We start from the raw sequence: 26370 nt of genomic DNA on the forward strand, positions 1-26370 counted from the left end.
GGAGTTAGAAAAACAAAATGGAAGAACACAGTTGACATTTCTCAAGCTGAAAGAACTCAAGAAAAAATTCAAGCCTCAAGTTGCAATATTGGAAGATTGTATGGACAAAATATCGAATGATGCAAGAAACATCAACTGAAATTGGAAAGCATACAGAATCACTATGCCAAAAATAATTAGTTGATGTTAATCTGTTTCAGGAGGTGTCATATGACCAAGAACCAATGGTATTGAAGGAAGAGGTCAAAGCTACACTAAAAGAATGGGTGAAAAACAAGGCTCCAGGAATTGATAGGATACCAATTGAGATGTCAACAAACTGATACCATGCTGGATGCATTTACTCATTTTCACCAAGAAATTTGGAAGAGAGCTTCCAACTGACTGGAAGAGATCCATATTGCTACCTATTTCAAAGAAAGGTCATCCAACAGAATGTGGAAATTGTAAAATATATATATATATATATATATCATTAATATCACATGCAATAAAAAAATTTACTGAAGATAATTAAAAAATTGTTTCAGCAATATATTGACAGGGAACATCCAGAAACACAAAGTGGATTCGGAAGGGGATATGGAATGAGAGATATCATTGCTGATGTTAGATGGATCTTGGTTGAAAGCAGAGAATATCAGAAAGATGTTTACTTGTGTTTTATCGACTATGCAAAAGTATTTGACTTTGTGGATCATAACAAATTATGGATAACATTGAGAAGAATGGAATTCCAAAACACTTAATTGTGTTTATGAGGAACCTGTACCTAGACCAGGAGGCTGTTGTTAGAAAAGAACAAGGGAATACTTCATGGTTAAAATCAGGAAGGCAGTATGTCAGTGTTGTATTCTTTCACCATACTTACTCAATCTGTATGCTAAGCAAATAATCCAAGAAGTTGGACTATATGAGAAGAATGCAGCATCTGGATTGGAGAAACACTCATTAAAAATATGTGATATGCAGATGACACAACCTTGCTTCTTGTGCCAAAACAAAGTGAAAATGACTTGAAGCACTTACTGATGAATATTAGAGACTACAGTCTACAGGGTGGATTACACCTCAACATAAAGAAAACAAAAATCCTCATGATTGGACCAATAAGCATCACAATAAAAGGTGAAAAGATTGCAGCTGTCAAAGTTTTTATATTACTTGATTCCACAAACAGCACCAATGGAAGCAACAGTCAAGAAATCGGAAAACATATTGCACTGGGCAAATGTGCAAAAAAAAGACCTCTTTAAAGTACCGAAGAGTGAAGATGTCTCTTTAAAGACTAAGGTGAGCCTAACCCAAGCCATGGTATTTTCAGTCACCTCATAGCCATGCAAAAGCTGAACAATGAATAAAGAAGAACTAAGAAGAGTTGATGCTTTTGAGTTACAGTGTTGGCAAAGAGTACTAAAAGTACCATGGGCTGCTAAAAGAACTAACAGATCTATCCTGGAAGAAGTGAAGTCAGAATGCTCCTTAGTAGCAAGAATGGCCAGACCTTGTCTCATCTACTGTGGTCAGATTGTCAGAAGTGACATTCCCTGGAGAAGAATATGATACTTGGTAAAGTGGAGCATTAGTGAAAAAGGAGAAGACCCTCAACAAGATAGATTAACACAGTGGCTGCGACGATGGGGTCAGGTATAGCAAGAATTGTGAGGCTAGTGCAGGACTAAACAATGTTTTGTTCTGTTGTACATAGGGTCGTTATGAGTAGGCGTTGACTTGACAGTACCTAACAACAACACATTCTATATATCCTCTACATTGTTTTCCTTTGAACATTAATATATTTTGTAATTGACATGAAAGAAACCACTTATTTAAAATATATAATTTGATATATTATTTGTTATTATTGTTGTTGTTGTTGTTATGTGCCATCAAGTCAGACACAAATCATTATGACCTCTCCTTGGTTTCTGAGGTGGTATCACTATGGAAGTAGATTGCCCAACCTTCCTTCCAAGTAGTGGCTGGTGGGTTTGAGTCACCAGCCTTCTGGTTAGCAGTAAAGTGCCTTAGGCACTACAAATGTTTAACCATGACAACATCAACATAATTTCAGTAATGAACATATCTATAATGTTCCTTGAACCACCGTCTAAACTGTTACTCCCAACAAGGTATCACTTTTATTACTCTCAATCTCAGCTATCAAATTATATGCTTTCTTATATCGATTACCTTTCATTTGCTAGAATTTTGTATGAATGTAATTTTGCAACGCATACTCTTTAACATCTGGCTTATTACCCTCAGCATGATAGTTCTGAGATTCACCCATATTGTGGCTTGTATCAGTAGTTCATTCCTTTTCATTGCTTAGAAATATTTTATTATGTGGAATACCCAAATTTGTTTATTCACTCATGTGTTGATGGGGGTTTGGGTTGTTTCCTGCTTTGGGCTATTACAGGTAAGGTGCTTTAAACATTTATGTACATAATGAGCATGTGCATTCTTTAATCTAAAGTACAATGACTGGAAATATGAGTGGTGTCATGATTCTCCAGAGAAACAAAAGTAATAGGATAGACAGATAGACAGACACATAGATAGACAGATAGACAGGTAGAAAAATTGATAGATGTTCTTGCTATTAGGTGACATCAAGTCAGTTCCAACTCATAGTGACATTATGTACAAAAGAATGAAACATTGCCCAGTCTTTTATTATCCAAACAGTCATTTTTATGATTGACCCTGTTGTTGCTGCCACTGTGTCAATCCATCTTATTTAGGATCTTCCTCTTTTTTTGCTGACCCTCTATTTTATTAATCATGATATCATGATAAATAGATGATAGATGATAGATAGATAGATAGTAGATAGATAGATAGATTTTAAGGAGTTGGCTCCCTTGTGATTCTGGGGACTAGCAAATCTAAATCCATAGGTCAGGTGATAGACTAGAAATGCTAGTAGTCTTGCATGTGAAATGAGTAGGCCAGGCAGCAAGCTAGAAATTCATGCAGGATATTTATTGCGAGTCTTAAGACAGAATTCCTCTCCCTTAGGAAACCTCTTTTTTACTTTTTTCCTTTAAGACCTTCAGAGGATTAGATGAGGCCCACCCAGATTATAGGGAGCTCTGTTGGCACAGTGTGTAAGGCTGCTAACCAGGTAGGCAGTTCAAACCCACCAGCTTCTCTGCAGAAGGAAGATGAGGCAATCTACTTCCATAAATATTTACCGCTTTGGAAACCCAATGGTGATCACTATGAGTCAGAATCGACTCGATGGTAGTGAGTTTTTTTTTTTTTTTTTTGGTTACTTAGATTATGGAGAGTGATCTGCTTTTCTTAATGTCAATTGTTTTAAACATTGATTAAACGTTGATCACATTCAAATGTATTCATAGCAACACCTAGACAAATATTTGGTCAACTGGCCACCATAACCCAGTCAAGTTGACCCCTAAAATTAACCATCACACTAGGCATGTGTGTAACTTTTTATTTTTTCAAATTGTTGTTTTAAAGTGATTGTACCACTGATAAACTGCTGATGGTATTATGGATGGTACAGTCACTATGGAAAACAGAAGGTTACATCAAAAAGTGAAACGTAGAACTAATTTATGACTCAATAATCCCAGTACCAGGTATATACTCAAAGAACCACAATCAGGGACTTGGACAGATACTTGTACATCAGTGTTCATTGCAGTAATATTCACAAAAGCGAAAAAGGTGGAAATAACACAAGTGTCCATCAACAGATAAATGAATTAAAAAAATGTGTTATAAACATACAATGGAATATTATTCATCCATAAATAGAAATGAAGTCTTGATATATGCTACTGTATAGACTAAGCTATAAAACATTGTATTAAGGGAAATAGATCAGAAACAGAAGGACAGATAAAATTCCAATTATATGAAGTATTAAGTTTAGGCAAAGGCATAGAGACTAAAATTTCTAGGGATATGAGAATAGGTATGGCTTAAGGAATATAGAGATTTTCTTAAAACAATGAAAAATCTGTAAACAATTGTAGTGATTGTTGCACAACTATGAATATAATCAGTGTCACTGAATTGTACACATGAAAAACAAAACAATATAAAAAGTCATTTGGTTACTTTCTTGTTGTGAGGTGTTATCAAGACAGTTCCAATTCATGGTGACGCAAGGCTATAACAGAATGGAACACTCTCCCATCCTGTTCCATCCTCAGAGTCATTGCTGTGCTTAAGCCCATTGTAGTAGCCACTGACTCATTGAGGCTCTTCCCTTTTCACATGATTTCCTTCTCCAGGGACTGTCCATCCTGATGACATTTCCAAAAGACATGAGAAAAAGTCTTGCCATCCTTGCCTCTAAGGAGCACACTTGGTGTACTTATTCTAAGACATGTTTGTTTTTCTGGCAGTTTATGGTATATTCAATATTCTTTGTCAACACCATTAATCCATAGGCATGAATTCTTCTTTGGTCTGTCTTAATTATTTTCAAGCCTTTGCACACATATGAGGAAATTGAAAATACCATGGCTTGAATCAGATACACTAAGGTCCTCAAAGTGACACTTTGGCTTTTTAATATTTTAAACAGTTCTTTTGCAGCATATTTGCTCCATGTAATATGTCACCTGATTTTTTCACTGCTGTTTCCTTGAGTATTGATTTTGAATCCAAGTAAAAGGAAATTTGTGACAACTTCAGTATTTTCTCTATGTATCATGATGATGCTTATTGATTACTGTAGGTCCTTTATATTTACACCTAACATTTAGCATCAACTTAACAACAACAACATGCTTCTTGATATCTTTATTAGAAATGCATTGAATATGAATCAACTATGGGAGAAATGATATCTTAATAATACTGATCTTTTGTAATCTCAGATTAGATTAAAATTAAACCTCCTTTGGAATGTTTTGTCACTATGATTTAAGAAGTGTTTCAAATGCCAAAAAAATTAAACGTCACAAAGCTCAAATTAGCTCCGCATGTGTGAAGGTTAAGGGACAAACCAATACCCAAAAAAACATGTGTCCTCATATAAGTGGGAAGCACCTCAAAAATAGCTGCTTTTCTAAGGACATGAAAGACATACCTGGCAGCAGCTCATATTGAATCATTATGTAAAAGAAAGTGGGCTCCAAATTACACTTGACTACTCCTCCCCAGAGGAAATTCCTGGATGGTTGTAACATTGCCCTGCTGCCTGTGCCCTGACCCTGCATGGTCATACTTCCCAGCTCCATTACATCAAAAGAGTAAATAAACTTCTATGTATTACCTATTTATGTGGGCAGTTTTCTTATTTTATATCATCCTCAAATCACAAGACAGGAAGCCTTCCAGTCATTAATTTGAACATGGTATATTTCTCCACTTATTTAGATTTTCTTTAAATTCTCTCAGCAATGTTTCATAATTTTTAGTTTATTGGTCTTGCATAATGTGTGTCAAAATTTATCTCTATGCATTTTATATTATCAATGCTATTGTGTTCTAGTTACCTAGTGCTGCTCTGACAAGAATATACCACAAATGGGATGGCTTAACAAACAGGAGTTTATTCTCTTAAAGTTTGGAGGCTTTCAGTCTAAGTTCAAAGTGCCAGGCTCTAGGGGCTGGGTGAAAGCCCCTCGACCTTGGGCTTCAGTTCTGCCTCTTGTTCCCGGCCCACTGAAGCAAGAGGCATCTCTTCATTCAGGCAGCTACTGGTTGCTGAGGCTAATAAGCCCAAGGTCACAAAATAAAATGGCACAGTCCCAATGTTTCCAAACCATAAGGCAGGTCATTAATTCAAGTCCATTGAAAGCCGCAAAGTCAGCAGAGCATGGCAGCCTGTTGAACAACGACACGGCTACATGCAGGTTTTAAGCATGCCATAAGCTAAAGACCATTTCCAAAGCTGCTTCTTATATATGGGAAGCAGACCACATCCCTAAAGCAGCTACTCAGCTGCTCCAGTAGATTCCACCATGGAGTTAATTACCAATCTTACCATGGGGAATAACTACATACAGCTGCCCAGCCACTCAACCAGGCCTAGCCAAGTTGACACACAAACGTAACTACCATGTATTGTAAAGTACATATTTATTTTTATTATTATTATGATTATTATTATTATTTGCTAGTAAATACAGATACATTTATTTTTTGTATGTCAACATTGTGTCTATAATTTTTCTGAGCTCACATGTTAATTAGAATAACGTTTTCTGGATTCCATCAGCATTTCTGCATAATCCTGTCATCTGTGGACAAAGACTATGTTTTTTCTAATTTTACAATCTGAATTCCTTTTATTTCTATTTTTGACTTGGGAGCTCTGGTAGCATAGTGACTAAGGCATTTGACTGTGAACCAGAAGGGTGGTGGTTCAAACCCACCAGCCACTCCTCAGAAGGAAAGTTGGGCAATCTACTTCTGTAGTGATGCGGCCTCAGACCCAAGGAGGGGTTGCTATGAGTCAGATCTGACTAGACAGCAGTGGGTTTTGTTTGTCTGGTTCATTAAAATTTTTTGAAGTGCTGAGGACACATGTATTTTTCCTTATATATTTTCTTGTTCTTAATGTTGTTGTTGTTGTTATGTGCCATCGAGTCGACCCCGACTCATAGCGACCCCTCCTTGGGTTTCCGAGGCAGTATCACTACGGAAGTAGGATTGCCCAACCTTCCTTCCGAGGAGTGGCTGGTGGGTTTGAACCGCCAGCCGTCTGGTTAGCAGGCAAGTGTCTTAGCCACTATGCTACCAGAGCTCCCGTTCTTAATGTTAGGGGAAACTAATTAGTATCTCACAATTAGGTACAAGTTTTGTTTTGTTTTGTTTTTGATGGTTTTCATTAGGCTGAAGTTATTCCTTTATAGTCCTAGTTTTTAAAAGTTTTAATCAGAAATAGTTGTTGGATTTTGCCAAATATTTTTTCTGCCTCTGCTAAGATAGCTTTTTTTTTTTTTAATATTAGCTTGTTAAAATGATGAATTGCATTGATTAATTTAAAAATATTAAACCAAGCTTGTATTCCTTGGGGAAAAATCCAGTTGATCATGATGTATTACACATTTTATGTGTCCTTGGATGTGATTTTGTAAAATTTTGCTGAGGTTTTGCATGTGTATCAATGAAAGATATTTTTTCCATGGTTTCTTCTCTTGTTATGTTTTTGTCTGGTTTTGGTATCAAGTATGTTTGCATCACAGAATGAATTAATGTGTATCCCCTTCCCTTTGGTGTTCAGTAATAAGAAGATTCTGAGATGAGAGGAAAGAATTGAATAAAAAGGAATTAGTCTTTGATAATAAATAAATAAATAAATAAATAGCATTTCCAGTAACTGAATCATCATCTATCTTTAATGTGAATGAGAAGCATCCATTTTTTTTTTTTTTTTTTTTTTTTAATAAAGATTTGGGTAGAGAAGGTCCAAAATAGAGACCATCCATTGGTCATTACAAATGTAGAACTCATCTCTCCAGGTAATTGTGATGTAAATGATTCATGTTCTGGTAGCTCTTACTCTATTCAATGGCTATAAAGTCTGATCTCCAGCCCAACAGTATCAGAATCACTTGAGAATTTGTTAAAAATGCAAATATTGTGTTCCCAGTCTGGACCTACAGCAATTATGGGAAAGAGGATAGGCAACAATCTGTGCTCAACTGCCCCCAAGGGGACTTCAATGAACACTAAAGTTTAAGAACTACTGCTCTGTCTTAATAAAAGAAAAGTAAGAAACGGATACAGAAGCATTCCATTTTGAATATTGTGTGTTAAAATAAGAAAAGATTTCTGGTATACTAGTTTCTCTATGGGAGCTCTGGTGGCATAGTGCCTAAGGCGTTTGACTGCTAATCAGATGGCTGGTGGTTCAAACACACCAGCAATTCCTTGGAAGGAACATTGGCCAATCCACTTCTGTAGAGATACCACCTCAGAAACCCAAGGACGGGTCGCTATGAGTTGGAACCCACTCAACAGCAGTGAGTTTTTTTTTTGGTTTAATTTCTCTGTGACATATAAAGTAAGATATGAGAATGAAAGAGCAGAAGGTAAGCCAGAGGCTTCCATGATATGGAGAACGTGCAGGATACTCAATAGGAAAATGGAGAAGCAGATTTATAAGGTTCTTATTAGATGACTGTTTAAGCAATGTAGTTGTCAAATCCTATTAATGTCCATCTATTTAATTATGGAAACTTCTCCCTAAATTCTGAGCTACTTAAGGAATAAGTATGATAAAGCATTTTTTTGGATTCAAACAGTTATTTTGCCAGATGTGTGGGAAGGAGGGACAAAGGGCTATAGGAATTGAAGGTATTTACAAAATAACGAATGACTGTTATCATGAACCCCTGGTCTCTGAGCTATATAAAGAGACAACTGAAGACAAGAGAAGGCTGATTAGCAGAGAGTAAGTGCTGCAGTCATTGATAAAAAGTTCCTGATTAAATGGGAGAGCTGTTTCATAGACATATTTATGAAAATGAGCTGAAGATGTAAATGATACTGGCTGAAAAGGGAAATGTTTATTTTTTTTTAGTTATTGTCATTTTTGTTACAACAAGCTACAAGTTGTGACATTAGCCATGGTAAATAAGATGTAGTTTGCCAGATCATTGGTATTGAGGAGGTTGTGGAATGAGTAATATATTAAAGTTGTCTACCATGAGAAAAGTAAATCACAATCATAGGAGATGAATGGGAGATTAAAAGCCAAATGTCAAATCACAATCAGAAAACACAGAGGTTTCAATACTGCATACAACATTAAATTGGAAGCCATCACTGGCATGGCAAGATTTTGATGGATACATATTTTTTTCCTATAGCTGATTATTTTAGTACTCACTGCAATTTCAAAATGTATGTCTGCCAATATGTCCTAAATTCACAAGATGTCTTCTGATAATAAGATTCATAATTGTGATATTTCTATATGAGTACTGGTTTAGTTATGCAGATTAAAAAAAAAAAATAAGTTATCCCATGGGCCTTTGTAAAGGGGATGAATCTTAATAACTTCCTCATGTTTTTCCTATTAATGACCAAAACAAGAAAATATTGCTTTGAAAGACTCCTGACAGCTCAGAAGTACAAAGATGAAGATGATCTCTGTTGTGCCCTGCTAACATGTATTCTGTTTTTCAAATTCACAGAAAGTGAAGAAGTTTATCAAAGACAGGTGCTGTCAATTTCATGTATCATCTTTGGAATTGTCATCGTGGGCATGTTCTGTGCAGCATTCTACTTCAAAAGCAAGTAAGACCCTTTTCCTCAAGTGTTAAAAGGTTTCTTCTGAGAGGAAGCACTTTCTCTTTCTTTAAGTAGTCATTAGTTAGTTTCTGCTCAAAGCAAAGACCTCAAGTGCTAATGGGCCCATGAAACATCTGCAAATGAGTTAAGTTAGAACCATTTGCAGACTGTGGTGAGTGTGTGCATGCATGTGAAGCATGTGTGTGTATGTACAGTTTAGTCTCTGATAAGTATTATCATAATTTACCTCAGTGATCATGATTACATTATGTTCTTTGCACCCAACCTTTGATGACATCGGCAATAAAGGTTCAATGTCTGCCTGGCACTAGGTGCCTACATCTTCTGAACAGTGTAAGTGACATTGCTGTGAACCCCAATACTGCCAAGTAATATCTATAAATATCCATACATTCTGAGGGAAAAAAAATAGAAATATAGTCAAAAAGGCTCACGCTTTTCCTTTCATAGTGTTTTTACTAGTCCTCATATTTGTTGTTGTTGTTGTTATGTGCCGTCAAGTCGGCCCCGACTCATAGCGACCCCTCCTTGGGTTTCCGAGGCTATAGGTTAAGCCAATGTCTAAGACATATATCTCAGCTCACCAATTTGAATGCACATCTCTAATATGCCTATATCTCCCTTGCTGAAAAAACAGATAGAGGTACTTATGTTTGACTAATAAAAAGGGAATATATATATATATATATAGCAACTAAATATTTTTTTCAATTTTAGTCATTTCTTTGGTGATAAGTTATAAGTTGTGACCTTAACCATGGTCGATGAGATGTAGTTTGCCAGATCATTGTTATTGAAAAGGTGGTGAAATGGGTGAATAGAATATTAATATTGGCTATCATAAGAAAAGTCAATCACAGTCAATTATTTATTTGCTATATAGTACATATAATATAAAAAAAACTTTTATAGAGATATTTTATATATGGAAATTGTACAACTTTCACTTTTAATAAAAGATGTAGATGAAAATACTAAGACCCTTGGTTTCTTATGAGGCATACATAGGTCTGAAGAAAGTTGGCACAGATGATGATATTACAGTTTGTCTTAAATTCAAACCAATGTGCAATGATTTTTCATTGGACCTATCATTTTCTACCTATTTACTCTTTTAACATTTTCTAGATATAGTGTATGATTTCTGTCTACAGGCTGTGCATGTTGATCTTTGAACAGAACAACAGTTATGATTTTTAAAACAATGGAAATATTGGTATGAATCTAACATTAGTAAAAAGTATATTTTTAATAAAATGTTTTAGATTATTTTTAGATTTATAGAAATATTGTAAAAATAATACAGAGTTCTCATATACCCCATACCCAGTTCCCCTTATTTTTAACATCTTACATTAGTGTGGTGCATTTGTCACAAATAATGAAACAATATTATTGGTACAAATTACTTATTAAAGTACAATGTGTTGTTGTTGTTGTTGTTATGTGCCATCGAGTCATACCTGACTCATAGCGACCCCTCCTTGGGTTTCCGAGGCAGTATCACTACAGAAGTAGGATTGCCCACCCTTCCTTCCGAGGAGTGGCTGGTGGGTTTGAACCACCAGCCTTCTGGTTTGCAGTCAAGTGCTTTAGGCACTATGCTACCAGAGCTCCTAAAGTACAATGTACAAGTGCTTTATTCAGATTATTTTTGTTTCATTATTTTTTACCCAATGTCCTTTCAAATTTCTAGGGTCCCATCCTAGGATACCATATTTTGTTCTATTTTTATTTACTTATTTAGGTCTTATGGGAGCTCTGGTGGCATAGTGCCTAAAGCATTTGACTGCTAACCAGAAGGCTGGAGTTTGCAACCTACCAGCCATTTCTCAGAAGGAAAATTGGGCAATCTACTTCTTAGACATACTGCCTCAGAAACCCAAGGAGGGGTCACTATGAATTGGATCTGACTCAATGGCAGTGAGTTTGGTTTTTGGTTTATATATGTATGTATTTTATTGTTCAGTTCCTTTTGGCTCAAATAATTGTAAATATTAATTTTTGAGCACTTACTCTTTGCCAAGGACATAGGGATCTTTTTGTATTAACCCACAATCCTCACAACTACTGGAACTGTGCATTTTTACTGCATTTTTGTGATGACATCTGAATTTGTTTAAACATATTAGTTTATCAAAGCCATATAATAAGACATTACAGATGACATCTTTGAATCTTGGCAATCCCAGTTTCAATCACATGCTCTTCATTACTATACCATATTTTCTGATGTAGTCCTCTCACTAAATGGTGACATGCTTAGAAGAAATCAGGAATGTCATGCTCTGGTGTAGACTATAATAATCCTCATTCTCTAGGGAGGCAATATAACATAATAGCCAAGATTTTACATAGGTTTGCCATACCTGGATTCAAGTCTTCATTTTGCCACTTTTTCATTATATGTTATTATGAAAGTTATTATAGGTCTCTTGGCCTCTGTTTCCATTTGGTAAAAGGGAGCCAAAAATAACATCTACTTCACAGAGTTTTTAAAGATTGAATAGACAATGCTATAAAAAACACAGTATAGTGTTTCAAGAATATATACTCAATGAAAGCTCACTGTTATTAACACCCACAATTTTCCACACAGGGATTTAGAGGCTGAGCATCTACAAAGTTATATGTGTACACTGGGACAATAGAGGACTAATCACACCCAGCAGAGCATTGAAAGAGTCTACTTGCAAGTGGTGTATACAAGAAAGAAATTGTGTATTTGGCAATAAATAAATCACTGTGAAGAAGTAGTTAATCATCTATTTTTATAATATAATTTGTAGTTATACCACATTTAAATGAAAGCCTGAGTATGATAATCACAGGAATGGAGAATTGCTAGATAACTGGAGGACATAGTTCTTATGAGCTGTCAATCTCTCACTTCGCAGGGCACCAAGTGGGCTCAGAGATGAACATCTCCTTCCAGCACTTTCCAAGGTGTCAGGGTATTGATTGTTAAATATCAGATTGTTATGGGAGGTTTGGATGTCTGGGCCAATGTACAAGCAGTAATCCCAATATCATTGTCTTTTTGCCTGTTCAATTAAGACACAAGAAATAAAAACCAATAAATAAGTAAACTTAAATATATATAATAAAATAGTAATAAAAATGTAAGCCTCATTTCAACTAGAGTCATATTTCTCATCAGAAACCTAGAGTGTGATATTTTCTTCCAGTAAATTTCCAGGCATATAGACTTCCTTTATTTTCTTTGTCTGGGAAGAATGTCATACCCTGTACCAAGCATTTCTATTGCTGAAAGAAGAGATTTTGTAATAGCCTCGCATGGTTTCTTTTTCACTGATTTCTAGATTTCTGATTTCCCTACCAAAATCTTGTTTTTAACAATGTAGGCAGACTGTCTCTACCTCCCCTTACATTCACACATAATGTTATTTGTTTATATGTATAAATATTTGTTTTTACTCCAGTTTAGAATTTTCAATTCTTTCAAGATTCTGAGGCCTCTCTATCTTTGGTATCCAAATAAATTCACTTGGATCTCTATCTTTTGTTTTTGGGTGTGTAGTTCCTTACCCAAAATAGTCAGGGCCTCCCCCAAAGCTCACATTCCCTTGGTCATTTATATTCTACTTCCCACCATCACTCAGATCCTGTCTCTTGGGTCTTTTCCCTATTTTTTATTTTTTATTTTTTATTTTTTTTGTCATCCTTGGCATGGCATGACTTCCAATAATTAATATATTTTAGTAAAGTATTAATCTGATGAAAGTTTGAAGGCAGGTAAATAATGAGTCTGAAGTAAGGAAGAATTTTCTTGAATTTACAGGATTTTCTGACTAAGTTCATTGATTCTCTCAATTACTCTGAAAGATACAGCAGAAAAAGAGGTTCTTCTCATCACTCTCAATAAGTCCATGTGTTTTCTGAAGTCAATAATGGAACTATTAATTGGGCATTTCAAGTCTTGCTAATATTGTCAGTTGACAATATTAAAGCCTTCTAAGTTTTCTCTTTACTTTCAACTAATAGATAAAAAGAGTGAGGCTGGCCTTAGATGTCCTTGGTAGGCTTTATAAATGAAGGACATGGTTCAACTCTAAAACTGCAATTGGGATGGGAAAGGAGATTTTCCAGGAGGCAGAAACCAGGATGAGTAATTATCACAATTGAGAAAGCTGAGGAAAGAGAATAACTAAGGCTAGCAGTGAAATATGGCTATGCTAGCAACATTAGCCACATTCAAGAATTCTCCATGGAAGTAAATATTGCATATACAGGTGCTCTGGTGGTGTAGTGGCTAAGGCATTTGACTGCTAACCAGAAGGCTGAAAGTCTAAACCCACCAGCCACTCCTCAGAAAGAAGGTTGGGCAATTTACTTCCGTAGTGATACTATAATGGAAACCCAAGGAGGGGTCGTTATGAGTCGGATCCGGCTCAATGGCAGTGAGTTTGGTTTTTGGTTTGAGTAACCTGAATTAAGATAGTATAGATCACAGACAATGGTCCTCTGACAAGTGATACATGCTCTGATATGCTGCTATATTCTCTTCAGCTACAGAGGACTTAGCTCCCCAGATGCAGGCAGACAACTATGAAGAATCACTTCTCATAAACTCATGCCCTGCTCCAAGACAGGCCCCTTCCAAATGATTTTTAAATAAGAGACTATAAAGGTCTAAACTCTCACTCCAATTTAGGGAGCAAGACCATCCCAGATTGAGAGTTCTTCTCAGGGTTTTCTGAGATCTCAGGACATCATTCCAAATTCTCCTTCTATGCCATCTGTGGCTTTTCTTTCCTTCCATGAATGTTTGCCCCAAGAGTACTGCCTAATAAATCTCCTGTATGCTAACCTCCATTCCAGGATCTGCTTCCCCAGGGACCCAACATGAAACACTACAGATAATGTCCACCAACAAGTTCATGATATCTGGTGTCCCACAACTTCCATCTCATATCTTTCTAACTTATTGGGCCAGAGGAACTAAAAACTCAATGAACCATAAAGATTCATCACCAACAATGATGGTCCAGTAGTATCCAGTGTATGATGTATGAACTGCTCCTCCCAGAATTACTGCTCTTACAAGAGAGCTAAGGGCATTGTGATCAGATGCTGCTTGTTTCCTCTCACCCAGTTTGCCAGGAGAAGGAGGAAAGAGGAAAACACACACACACACACACATACACATATATACATATACATATATATTTATATAGGAGTTCTGGTGGCATAATGCCTAAGGCATTTGACTGCTAACCAGAAGGCTGGCAGTTCAAACCCACCAGCCACTCCTCAGAAGGAAGGTTGAGCAATCTACTTCCATACTGATACTGCCTGGGAAACCCAAGGAGTCAGATTTGACTCGATGGCAATGGATTTGGTTTATATATCTGTGTGTGTATGTGTGTCTCTGTGTATGTATTATACAGGATATTAATGGATCAGAACTTGAGGACTTGAGTGAGAAGAGGGTAAAGAAAGGCAAATTGTAAAGAGATATAGGAAATGCTAGGTATTTTTAGGAGAAAAATTTCTTTAGAAATTTATATTTTCCAGACATTAAATTATGGCATTACTGAAAAGATGATTAATATTCCCACTTCTTTCATCCTTGAAAATTAGTGAGTTCTCGCTCAGTGCCAAGCACCCTTTTAGTGATTCATGATGACTTACTCAGCTAGAACCTCCTGATTTTTACTTTGCTTCATGAATTCAATATGATTTTTTTGGCAGTAGTGCACTTCTTCAAATGCTAACACAATAGATTTATTTTAAACAATAGGTTACAGATTAACTGTTTGAAAATAGATAAATTAAACCAACTCAGAATATTGGAGATAAAAGTTTCGCAGACAATTGAAAATATGAAAGAAATATTTGAAGAAATAGAGATACATGACACTGGTAGTATAAATTCAAAAGGGCTAATGCATTGTAAACCTTCACACAAACCTCAACAAAAAGTTTAATAAAAGAAAAACAAAGACTTAACTATGTTTATAATTTACAAGGTAGGGATAAAATATTTATATCATCCAGGACTATTAGTAAGGAGCTCTGGTGGTGTAGTACCTAAAGCATTTGACTGCTATCCAGAAGGTTGGTGGTTCAAACCCATCAGCCACTCCATGGGAGAAAGACTGAGCAATCTACTTCTGTAAAGATTTTACTGTCTCAGAAACCCAAAGGGGATCACTATGAGTTGGAATCGACTTGATGACAGTGAGTTTGGTTTTGGTTTTTAGTGGACTATTAGTAAGAATAAATGAGGTATTCTTAAACTGTAAAGGACAGAAAATATTTTATATCCATACAGGTATCATAGTATATTTGAAGCCATGAAATTAACCTAACTCTGCAAATGTAATATGACTTTGTAAATATGCTATGTTTGGCCTACTGTTACTTCTTTAATTACTTTTCCCAATAGTTACTTTGCCAAAACACCTCCAATTCTATGCATATAAGCACTTAGTGTCAGCAACCTCTTGTATGTTTATAGAGACCAGGACAATGTGTTAAGTTTCTGTCTGTCTTTTGGACACCACATTAAATGTGAATCTCTGGATTGTAGCAGTTAACATCAATTCTTTCCAAATTGCAAGTATTTTCTGATTGGGTTGTAAGTAGTAAAAGTTTTCCTTGCTAGTTCAGTTTACTGAGCTTTAGCAGATGTCAAATATAGGCTTAGGATATGAATGATCCTTGAAAAGCATGAATAGAAATAAATTTATATAAATATTTATATATTTAAACTTGCAGGAAACAAACAAAACAAATCCAAGAGCAGCTGAAAGAAACACAAAATGGTAAAAACTACAGTCTCAAAGCATCCAGCACAATCGCAAAGTCAGAGACCTTGGTGAAGAGCCATGTCCAGTTGCAAAATGTAAGTTATATATCTAGACATTCTTTCCCACAGCCCACTTGAATACTCCTGGTCCAGAGGAGATGGGGCTAGCAATCAAACATGTGCATATTTTTATGAATATTTTTCAAATGTGTGTTTCTGTGTATGTATATGTGTTTAGATAGATGGAAGGGAGAAAAGTCAAATTTTTGTTCTAATTAACTTTTGTAATATAAATTAATTTCTGGTAGCATAGGAGTTTGGTTGAATCCTTACTATGTATCAGAAATTACACCAGGTCCTGGGGAGACTATGGTCCCTTCCTTATGGGAATTCATGCTACAATAATAAAAACAGACATTAGATCCAGAAGCACATAGACAGAGATGACTGATGTTACAGCAGAAGCTGGAGAAGGGGAGACAACCTACAGTGACAAACCAGACATGGAGCTGCTTCACAACAAAATCAGACTTGAAATCAATTTGAAACATAAGAAAGGCTCGTAAGACAGTCAAAGTGCTGAGAGCAAGAGACCAGAATAAACGGAAAGAATAAAACCATGCGACCCTAAGAACACGTGCTATGTTCAAGCAACTCCAAGGAACTAGTGTGAGAGGAGTCCAAGGTGAAAGATGTGGTTCCAGGGCTCACACATCCTAATTTCCTTAAAGCTATATTGGTGGCACTGGTGGTTAGGTTGTGGAATCCTCATCTTTCATATGGGAGACCTGGGTTCAATGCCTAGCTGATCTACTTTATGTTCAAATACAACCTATCTGTTTTTGGATGCTTGTTTGTTACCATGATGCTGGACAGGTTTCTGTGGAGCCTCCAGACTAAGATGAGCTAAGGAGAAAGGCCTGGTGATCCACTTCTGAAATTCAGCCAAAGAAAACAGTTTGGATCTAAATAGTCTGGTTCACAGCTGATCATGGGTGTGGTGCAGGACTGGAAAGCATTTCATTCTGGGGTGTGTGGGGTCACCATGAGCCAGGATGATTCAACAGCTGCTAACAACAATGAAAGGGGCACCAGAACTTGAAGTTTAATGTGGTGTTTAATTCCTACACTGTCTATAAAGTAGTTTTAATAATTTATGAAGTATATTGCAAAGCCCTAAATTAAAGACAAGATGATACTGTTTATAATAGATGCTGAATTATTCCTCTTAGGGAGCGATTCTTTGCTCTCACATAAGAGTGCACTTCCAGAACCTGAGGCACAAAAGGAAGGAACAATAGATATGTACAAACCCAGTATTTGAGTATAGTAGGCAATCACCCAGGACACAATCAAGCCTTTCTGAATTCTTAAATCACTCGGAATTTATACATCACTTTTTATTCTAAGAAATCATTACCCTAAAAATTGCCATTATACTGTGCATAGCAGATGTACTTAGATGGTTTAATGTAGAATTCACAAATAAGAATTGCTTCCCAGTAAAATTTTGTTAAACTTTTATTCATGGCAATGTGCAGTGATTGTTCTTTCCAGAAAAAAGAAAGAATGTTGTTTCCAATGATTTCTAATGAGTATAATCCCTAAATCACCCTAAAACAAGTGCAGTGATCTAGGACATCAATTCCTTAGCAACCGATTCTTAAATATTTTACATGATTGCATGCAGAACAGACACACGGTTTTGTGTCCTAGTGTTTTATCTAACATGTGATGAGTAACACTTTCTGTCTGATTTATGATCTTTATACAGTCATCTGCAATGATTGCATAATGATCAACAAAGGGCAACTCCTCTATTTATTCATCCATTTCCCTCCTGGTAGATACATAAGATCTTTTCTACTATTTTTTTTTTATTATTATTATAATTATCATTAATTTTTATTATACACAATGTTAATTTTTTTTTTTTTTTCAGTCAAGTCATGTACTTCCCTAGCTTTTGATAGCAAATAGTAAACTTGCAATTATGAGAAAGAAGTTATTGCCTCTGAGGGTTCAAACACTGGAAAGACATTGGGCACATATGATTTTGTTTCCTTTTTCTCTCCATATTACATCCTGTCTATGTGACCCCTCCTAAACATTATGTATGTTGGCAAAGTGAAGCAAGGTGAGAGCTCAAATAGGTCATCCCTTAGAGGGTCCAACATAGGATGTGGGGATTGTGCTTTATTATTATTATTTTAATTTTTCCCATTTTCTGGATAAAGAAAGCATAGTTAGCTATTCTTAGATATCTCTTCTTAGATATCATCAGTCTAAGAAGGTAAGCAGAATTCAGGTTTCTAGGTGGAAAGTAGATATGAGAGGAAGACATTTAACAAGTTAGGCAAAGGAGGACAAATCTCATCAGACAGGCATGTCCACACCAGCTGTAGTTTTCTACACACTGACAGTTTGGGCTCAAGGGATGGACTGACCAGGTTCCTTTGATAGGACAAGAGTGGGATGAATATACTCTATAAAAATGGCATAGGGGAGACATCTGACCTCTAACTTCACGAGGAGAGAGAATATTTATCTGCATCAACAGCCCAAGACTGATTTTTATGAAACAGAGGTCAGACATGATTGAAAACTTTTCACCAATTTTGACACCACCTCTCTCTTCCACAAACTCTCTACTTCTCTACTGGTGTGATAATTCAATGCAATGGGCACACAGAACTTACAGACAATACAACTATGGGGTTTATTAGTGAAGTAAGAGGTGAAAATTCAGTATAAGTGACAACTCAGAATATAGTTCTTTGTTTAGTGCACCCTGTTCTCAGCAGTGCCTGCAGGCATGCCTTTCTCTCTAGGTCTCATGACCCCTTGTCTTCTGCCCTGCAAAGACCAATTTTACAAAGCTCTTCTAGCTCTGCCAATAAGTTCTCAGGGATATCCTACTCCATCAGTTAATGTCTGCTGAAGGCACTCGGCTCTAGCTCTGTGGGTTGGCAAACCTAGATCCACTAGGTTCCTGGAAGCAACATACTCTGCCAGGAAGCCTTCTGCCCAGAGGTTCTCACTCTGTGGTCCAGGATGTCTCCTCATTCTGCTGCCTCTGCTGCTGTTATTTTTCTGTTGCCACTTCTCTGCCACCACTTCTTACCATCTCTCAGGTGTTATTACATCTCTTTCTGTCTCATGGGTCTACGAGTTTCCAGCACAGGGACCCCAGTTGAAAAGGAGGTGCTCTCATCTCTTCTTCTTGGTGGTAGTCAGATATCCCCTTTCCACCTCTAAAATGGCTCATTTAAAGCCTAATGGGATGGCAAAACTGACCCATCCCCTTGTTAGTCTTCCATATACCTTATTTGAATGGCTTCACACCCACAAGTGTGCCATGCCCCTTATTTACATTATTAGCAAGCTATACAATCCCCTTGGTGTGCTACAAGCACTTCACATTTGCATAATCCCAACCAGGTATTTGGTGGCAATTACAAAGACTATGGCTTTATTGTTGTTCTTGTTGTTAAGTGCTGTCAAGTCAGCACTGACTCTTAGTGACCCTAGGCACAGCAAAACAAAACACTGCCCAGTCCTGCTTCAGCCTCACATTCCTTGCTATTTCTGAGTCCATCATTGCAGCCACTGTGTCAATCCATCTCTTTGAGGGTGTTACCCTTTTTTGCTGACCCTCCACTTTACCAAGCATGATATCCTCATCCATGGAATGGTCCTTTCTGACAACATGACCAAAGTAGGTCAGACAAAGTTTGAGCATTGTCGCTTCCAAAGAACATTCTGGCTGAATTTCTGCTAGGACAGATTTGCTAGTTCTTCTGGCAGTAGAGTACTTTCAGTATTCTTCACCAACACCACAACTCAAAAACATCAACTCTTCTTTGGTCTTCCTTATTCACTGTCCAGCTTTCACATGCACATGAAGCTATTGAAAATACTATGCCTTGGGTTAGACACACCTTGCACTTCAAAGAAATATCTTTGCTCTTCAGCATTTTAAAGAGTTCTTTTGCACCAGATTTGCCCAGTGCAATATGTCATCTGATTTCTTGACTGCTGCTTCCATTGTAGACATATTAAGTAATTCACTGTACCTCAGGGCACCACCTGGTTCTTCTAGCCACTGACCCTTTCATAATTAAAGGGGAGGGGGAAGCTTAGGTGCACTGAATGTATAGTGGTTAAGCTTTGACTGCCAACTGAAAGACTGGAGTTCAAATCCACTAGCTGCTCTGAAGAAGAAAGATATGGCAGTTTCCATAAAGATTTATAGCTTTGCAAACCCTGTAGGGCTGATCTATAGGGTTGCTATGAGTCAGAATCACTTTGACAGCAATGAGTATGATTTGTTTTTTACTCAGTCATTTAATGGGAGTTACCAAGACAATGGCTATAAGGGCCATATTAAGTAATTAATTGCATTGCATACTCTCCTGAGCCAGTTGGTTTCACAAAGACATATATCAATTTAAAAGTGTCATATTTTTTTCAGCACTTTTTTGAAATATAATTTAATAGGGATAAATTATGTTTATTAAATTTATGTTTATTTGTTGATGTAGCCTAGTCTTTGTTCATATATTTCTAGTTGAATTTTCTCTTTTGTGAATTATGCACTGATGCTATTTGCTGATGATTCTATTTTAAGACTAAAATAGTAATTTGACTGAAATTTTCACATGTGATATGAAATGCTACATGTTTTAGAAGGAAATAGTGATGGAGAACAGATACTAATAATTCATTAAAAAATAAATTGAAAATTTCAAGAATATTTGAAGTTGATGCTCAGGTAACAAAGACAGGCTTAGGGAAAACAGCAATCTGACATTTGGCTAAGAATTTCTAGGATACATATTAAGTGGCAAATGTACTGAGACCATAGTGACCCCTCCTTGGACTTCTGAGGCAGTATCAGTATGGAAGTAGATTGCCCAACCTTCCTCCTGAGGAGTGGCTGGTGAGTTTGAACTGCCAGCCTTCTGGTTAGCAGTCATATGCCTTAGACACTACACCACCAGAGAAACTTAGGGAGATAAAAATTTACTAAGGTAACTGCAAAGAAAATTAACAAGACTTCTAATCAAAATAAGAAAGAAGAAAATCACAAGTCCTTAGTAAACACAAAATCAACAATAATGAAGAAAATGGGAAAAAAACATATATTTGATAACAAAAGGAGCTCAGCACACAAAAATATATGGAACAAAGAAATCACTACCAACAAAGCAAAATACACAAAAGAATGACAGCAATAAATTCAGCATTATTTACACTGTATGTGAATGAACTAAATGCACCAGTCAAGAGAAAGTGACATATTAGATAAGAAAAAAAGACCCATCAACATGTTGCCTACAAGAGACCCACCTTAGACATAAAGATAAAAATAAATTAAAAATCAAGGGTAGGAAAAAAATATATCAAGCTAATGCCAACAAAAATAGAGCAGGAGTGAAAATATTAATTTCTGATAAAATAGACTTCAAGATGAAAATCAGCATAAGGGACAAAGAAGGGCATTATATGATGTCAAAAGGGTCCATTGATCAAGAGGACATTACCATAATAAATATCTATGCACCCAATTAAAGAATTGCAAAATACATAAAGCAAACAGTAACTCAATTGAAAGGAGAAATGGGCACTTCTACATTAGTTGTAGAAGTCTTTAATGCACCATTTTCAATGAAAGAACAACTAAAAAAAAAAAAAAAACTCAAAAAAGATGTTGAAAAACTCAACAACACAATCAATAGACTTGATCTTATTAGGGGCATGATACAGAGTACTACATCCAAGAAAAACACAATACAATACACATTCTTCTCTAGTTCACATGGATCATTCTCCAGAATAGACTATGTGTTACACCACAAAATAATCCCTCAATAAATTTTAAAAACATTGAAATACTATAAAACATGTTCTCTGATTACAATGCTATAAAATTAGAAACCAATAATAGGAAGACCAAGGTCAAAAAATCAAATACATGGAAACTGAATCATACACTGTTCAAGATCTATTGGTTAATGGAACAAATAAATTCATTTCAGTAAAACAAATTCCTAGAAACAAATGAGAATAAAAATATAGCTTACCAAAACTTTTAGAAGTCAGTGAAAGCATTACTCAGAGGCCAATTTTTAACAATAAATAAAATACACAAAACACAAATGAACTGCTGTCGAGTTGGATCTGCCTCATAGTGACCCCTCCTTGGATTTCCAGGCAATACCACTACGGAAGTAGATTGCCTAACCTTCCTTTCAAGCAGTGGCTGGTGGGTTTGAACCGCCAGCCTTCTGGTTAGCAGTCATATGCATTAGGCACTATACCACCAGAGCTCCTATAAATAAAATACACACACATAAAAAAATAAAGGAATGAATCAAAGTCAGTGTGTTGACTCAACAATTCCAAGAACTTAAAAAAGAGCAATAAAAGAAAGCTATAGAATTAAGAAGAAAGGGAATAATAAAGATCAGAGCAGATAAATGAAGCAGAAAACAAAACAAAACAAAAAACAATACAGAACATCAACAAGACCAGAAGTTCATTCTTCAAAAAGATGAACGAAATTGACAGACCACTGGCAAATTTAACAAAGGAAAAGGAAGAGGAGTTGCAAATAACACAAATAATAAATGTTCCATATCACAACAGAACCACCTGAAATGAAAAGAATATTATAACAGAATATTATGAAGAATTGCACTCCAACAAATTAAAAAATCTAGAAGAGATGGACAAATATGGAGAGACATAAGACTTACATAAACTAATACAGTTGTAGATAGAATACTTGAACAGACCCATAAACTAAGAAGAAATTGAATAGGTCATTTAAAAAAAAAAAAAACAATAAAATATCCTGGCCCAGATGGCTTCACTGAAGAATTCTACCAAATATTCAGAAAAGAGCCAGCCAACACCTATACTACTCAAACTATTCCAGATCATAGAGGTTATGGGAATACTACCAAATTCATTGTATGAAGCAAGCAAAACCCTGATACCAAAATCAGGCAAAGATAAAAATACCAGTAAAAAGGAAAATTGTAGACCAATATCTCTCATGATAACAGACACGAAAATCTCCAACAAAATCCTAGCCAACAGAATCCAACAAGTAATATAGAAAAGGCACTTGATAAAATCCAACACTCATTTCTGATAAAAACTCTTAGTAAAATAAGAATAAAAGGGAAATTTCTCAAAAAAAAAAATAAAGGGTATATATACAAAACCAATGAGTAGCCAACATTATTCCCAATGCAGAGAGACTTAAAACATTCTGCCTTGTGAATGGAAACCAGATAAGGACACACTCTATCACTTCTATTTAAAATTATATTGGAAGTCTTGGCCAGGGCAATAAGACAAGAAAGAGACATCCAAATTGGCAAAGAAGAAGTAAAGCTATCTCTATTTGCAGATGACATGATACTCTACATAGAAAACCCAAGAGACTCAGCCTGAAAACTACTTGAACCAATTGAGAGTTTCAGCAAAGTGTCAGGATTCAAGATCAACTTACAAAAATTAGTTGGATTCCTCTACAGCAACAAGGAGATCACTGAAAAGGAAATAAGGAAAACAATACCTTTCACAATAGCTACCAAGAGGACAAAACATGTAGGAATAAATTTTACTAGTCACACAAAAAGCCTATACAAAGAAAACTACAAATAACTACTACAAGAAACCTACATAAATGGAAGACAATGCCATGTTCATGGATATTGTTGTTATGTGCCCTAGAGTCAGACTCGACTCATAGTGACTCCCCCCATGGGTTTCCAAGGCAGTATCACTACAGAAGTAGATTGCCCAACCTTCCTTCCAAGGAGTAGCTGGTGGGTTTGAAGTGCCAGCCTTCTGGTTAGCAGTCAATTGCCTTAGGCACTATGCTACCAAAGTTCTTCTTCATGGATAGGAAGACTGAATATTGTGAAATGTCAATACTACCCAAGGCAATCTACACATTCAACTCAATGCTTATCCAGATTCTATCAGCATTTTTTTAAAGACATAAAAAAATTAATCACTAACTGCTAACCAGAAGGTTGGTGGTTCAAACCTACCAGCCAATTCTCGGAAGGAAGGTTTGGCAATCTATTTCCATAACGATACCGCCTTAGAAACCCAAGGAGGGGTCGTTATGAGTCAGGTCTAACTTGACGGCACATAACAATGAAAACAACTATATTATATGGAAAGAAAGAAACTTCAGGTAGGCAAAACCCTACTGAAGAAGAAAAATAAAATAGGAGGTCTCACACTCCCAGATCTCAAAACCTACTACACGGCCACAATAGTCAAAACAGCATGATATTGGTACAACGATATACACATAGAACAGTGGAACAGAATTAAGAATCCAGAAATTGACCCCTCCATCTATGGACATGGAAGGAAGGTTGAACTATCTACTTCCATAGTGATACCACTTCAGAAACCCAAGGAGGGGTCGCTATGAGTCGGGGCCAACTCAACAACACATAACAACAACAACAATCTATGGACAGCTGATATTTGACAAAGGGCCAACACTCATTAAATGTGTGATAGCCTCCTTAACAGATGGTGCTGCCAAAGTTGGATAAGTAACTACTGGTCTCCCCTTGTGTAGATCAAAGAGTGAAGAAAATCAAACAAAAAATTAAGTAAGAAAATCTCATACCTTACACAAAAACAAACTCAAGATGAACCAAAGACTTAAATGTAAAACCCAAAACCATAAAGTTCATCAAAGATAAAACAGGGGCAAACCTAGGGGCCTAATTTATGGCATAAATAAACTATGAAGCATAACCCAAAATGCACAAGCAGCAGAAGAGAAACTAGATGACTGGGACCTTTTAAAAATTAAATTCTTATGTGCATTGAGGGAGCTCTGGTAGCATAGTGCCTAAGGCACTTGACTGCTAACCAGAAGGCTGACAATTCAAACCCACCAGCCACTCCTTGGAAGGAAGGTTGGGCAATCTACTTCTGCAGTGATACTGCCTTGGAAACCCAAGGAGGGGTCATTATGAGTCAGGTCCAACTTGATGGCACATAACACAACACACACATGTGCATTGAAAGACATCTCCAAAACAGTATAAAGAGAATCTACAGATTGGGAAATAATATTTGGCTATGACATATATGACAAGGCACTTATCTCTAAAATTCATAGGAAACTTCATCTCAATATCAAAAAGCCAAAAAATCTAATTCATAAGTGGGCAAAGAACATGAACAGATACTTCACTAAAAAAGATATACAGGTGACCAACAAATACATGAAGAAATTCTCACACCATTAGCCATTAGAGAGATGCAAATAAAAAAAAAAAATATATGAGATATAGTCTCACTCCAGTAATAATAGCAAAGTTCAACAAGGCAGAAAATAACAAATGCTGGTAAGGATGTGGAGGGACAAACTCTCATAGTTTGTAGGTAGGCCTGTAAAATGGTGCAACCACTGTGGAAAATGGTAGGGTGTTTCCTTAAAAAGTTGGAAACAGAAATACCGTGTGATCCATCAATTCTACTACTAGAAATATATCCTAAAGTGGTAAGATCCAGGACACAAATAGACATATGCACATTCATGTTCATCACAGCACTATTCACTACAGTAAAGAGATAGAAGCAACCTAAGTGCCCATCATCAGATGAATGGATAATCAAATTAAGGTACATCCACACAATGGAATACTCTGCAATATTAAGGAATAATGAAGAGTCTGCAAATCACGTCATAATGTGGATGAACTTGCAGGATATTATGCTTAGTGAAATAATTGAACCACAGAAAGTCAAATATTGTGTGACTCCATTATTGGAAAAAGTCAAGGAAAGGTTTGCACAGGGAAGGAAATTTACTTTGCTGGTTACGTGGGATGGAAGGGGAAGGGGGGGAAAATTTCTGACTAGTTAAAGACTGTGTATTGATTTGGATGAAGGGAAAGGTGATAGAATAAAAGTGTGTGACCAGCACGTAACAATTGGGAAAAAGAAAATACAGAGATGCACAAAAGCTATAGATATCTGCCAGTCTCTGGCCTGGCAGCTAAACATTTGGCCCTTTACCCATCTACAGCAATAACCTTTTGAAATTTAAATTGAGTCAGCCTAGTGTCTTTTTCATTAAATCACAAGGTCATGGTTTTGCTATTGATTGCTCTTCAAACAGGAAAGAAAAATTGATTAGCAACTTTAGGCGAAACAAACAGGCCAATGCAGCTACAGGCAGGATTAATTTTGGGTAAAGAATTTTTAGATACATGAATAAGAAAATTATCTTGAAATAAAAATAAAATCTTTATTTTTAATTTAAAAAGTGTATTCCACAATAA

The 26370-nt window shown here is 36.2% G+C and overlaps 1 protein-coding gene across 1 annotated transcript in view; it reads left to right on the forward strand.

Moving 5' to 3' along the window:
• Nucleotides 1-26370, forward strand: part of NRG3 (neuregulin 3) — a 2137828-nt gene that overhangs the window by 2039894 nt on the left and 71564 nt on the right. Inside the window, exons 5-6 of the mRNA XM_042781740.1 lie at nt 9138-9240; nt 16000-16126. Coding sequence (XP_042637674.1) covers nt 9138-9240; nt 16000-16126 — 230 coding nt within the window. The remainder of the gene's footprint in view (nt 1-9137; nt 9241-15999; nt 16127-26370) is intronic.

Source organism: Orycteropus afer, unplaced genomic scaffold (assembly GCF_000298275.1).
Source record: "Orycteropus afer afer isolate SDZICR_OR568_19922 unplaced genomic scaffold, OryAfe1.0 scaffold00163, whole genome shotgun sequence".
In the NCBI taxonomy this organism is placed as follows: Eukaryota; Metazoa; Chordata; class Mammalia; order Tubulidentata; family Orycteropodidae; genus Orycteropus; species Orycteropus afer.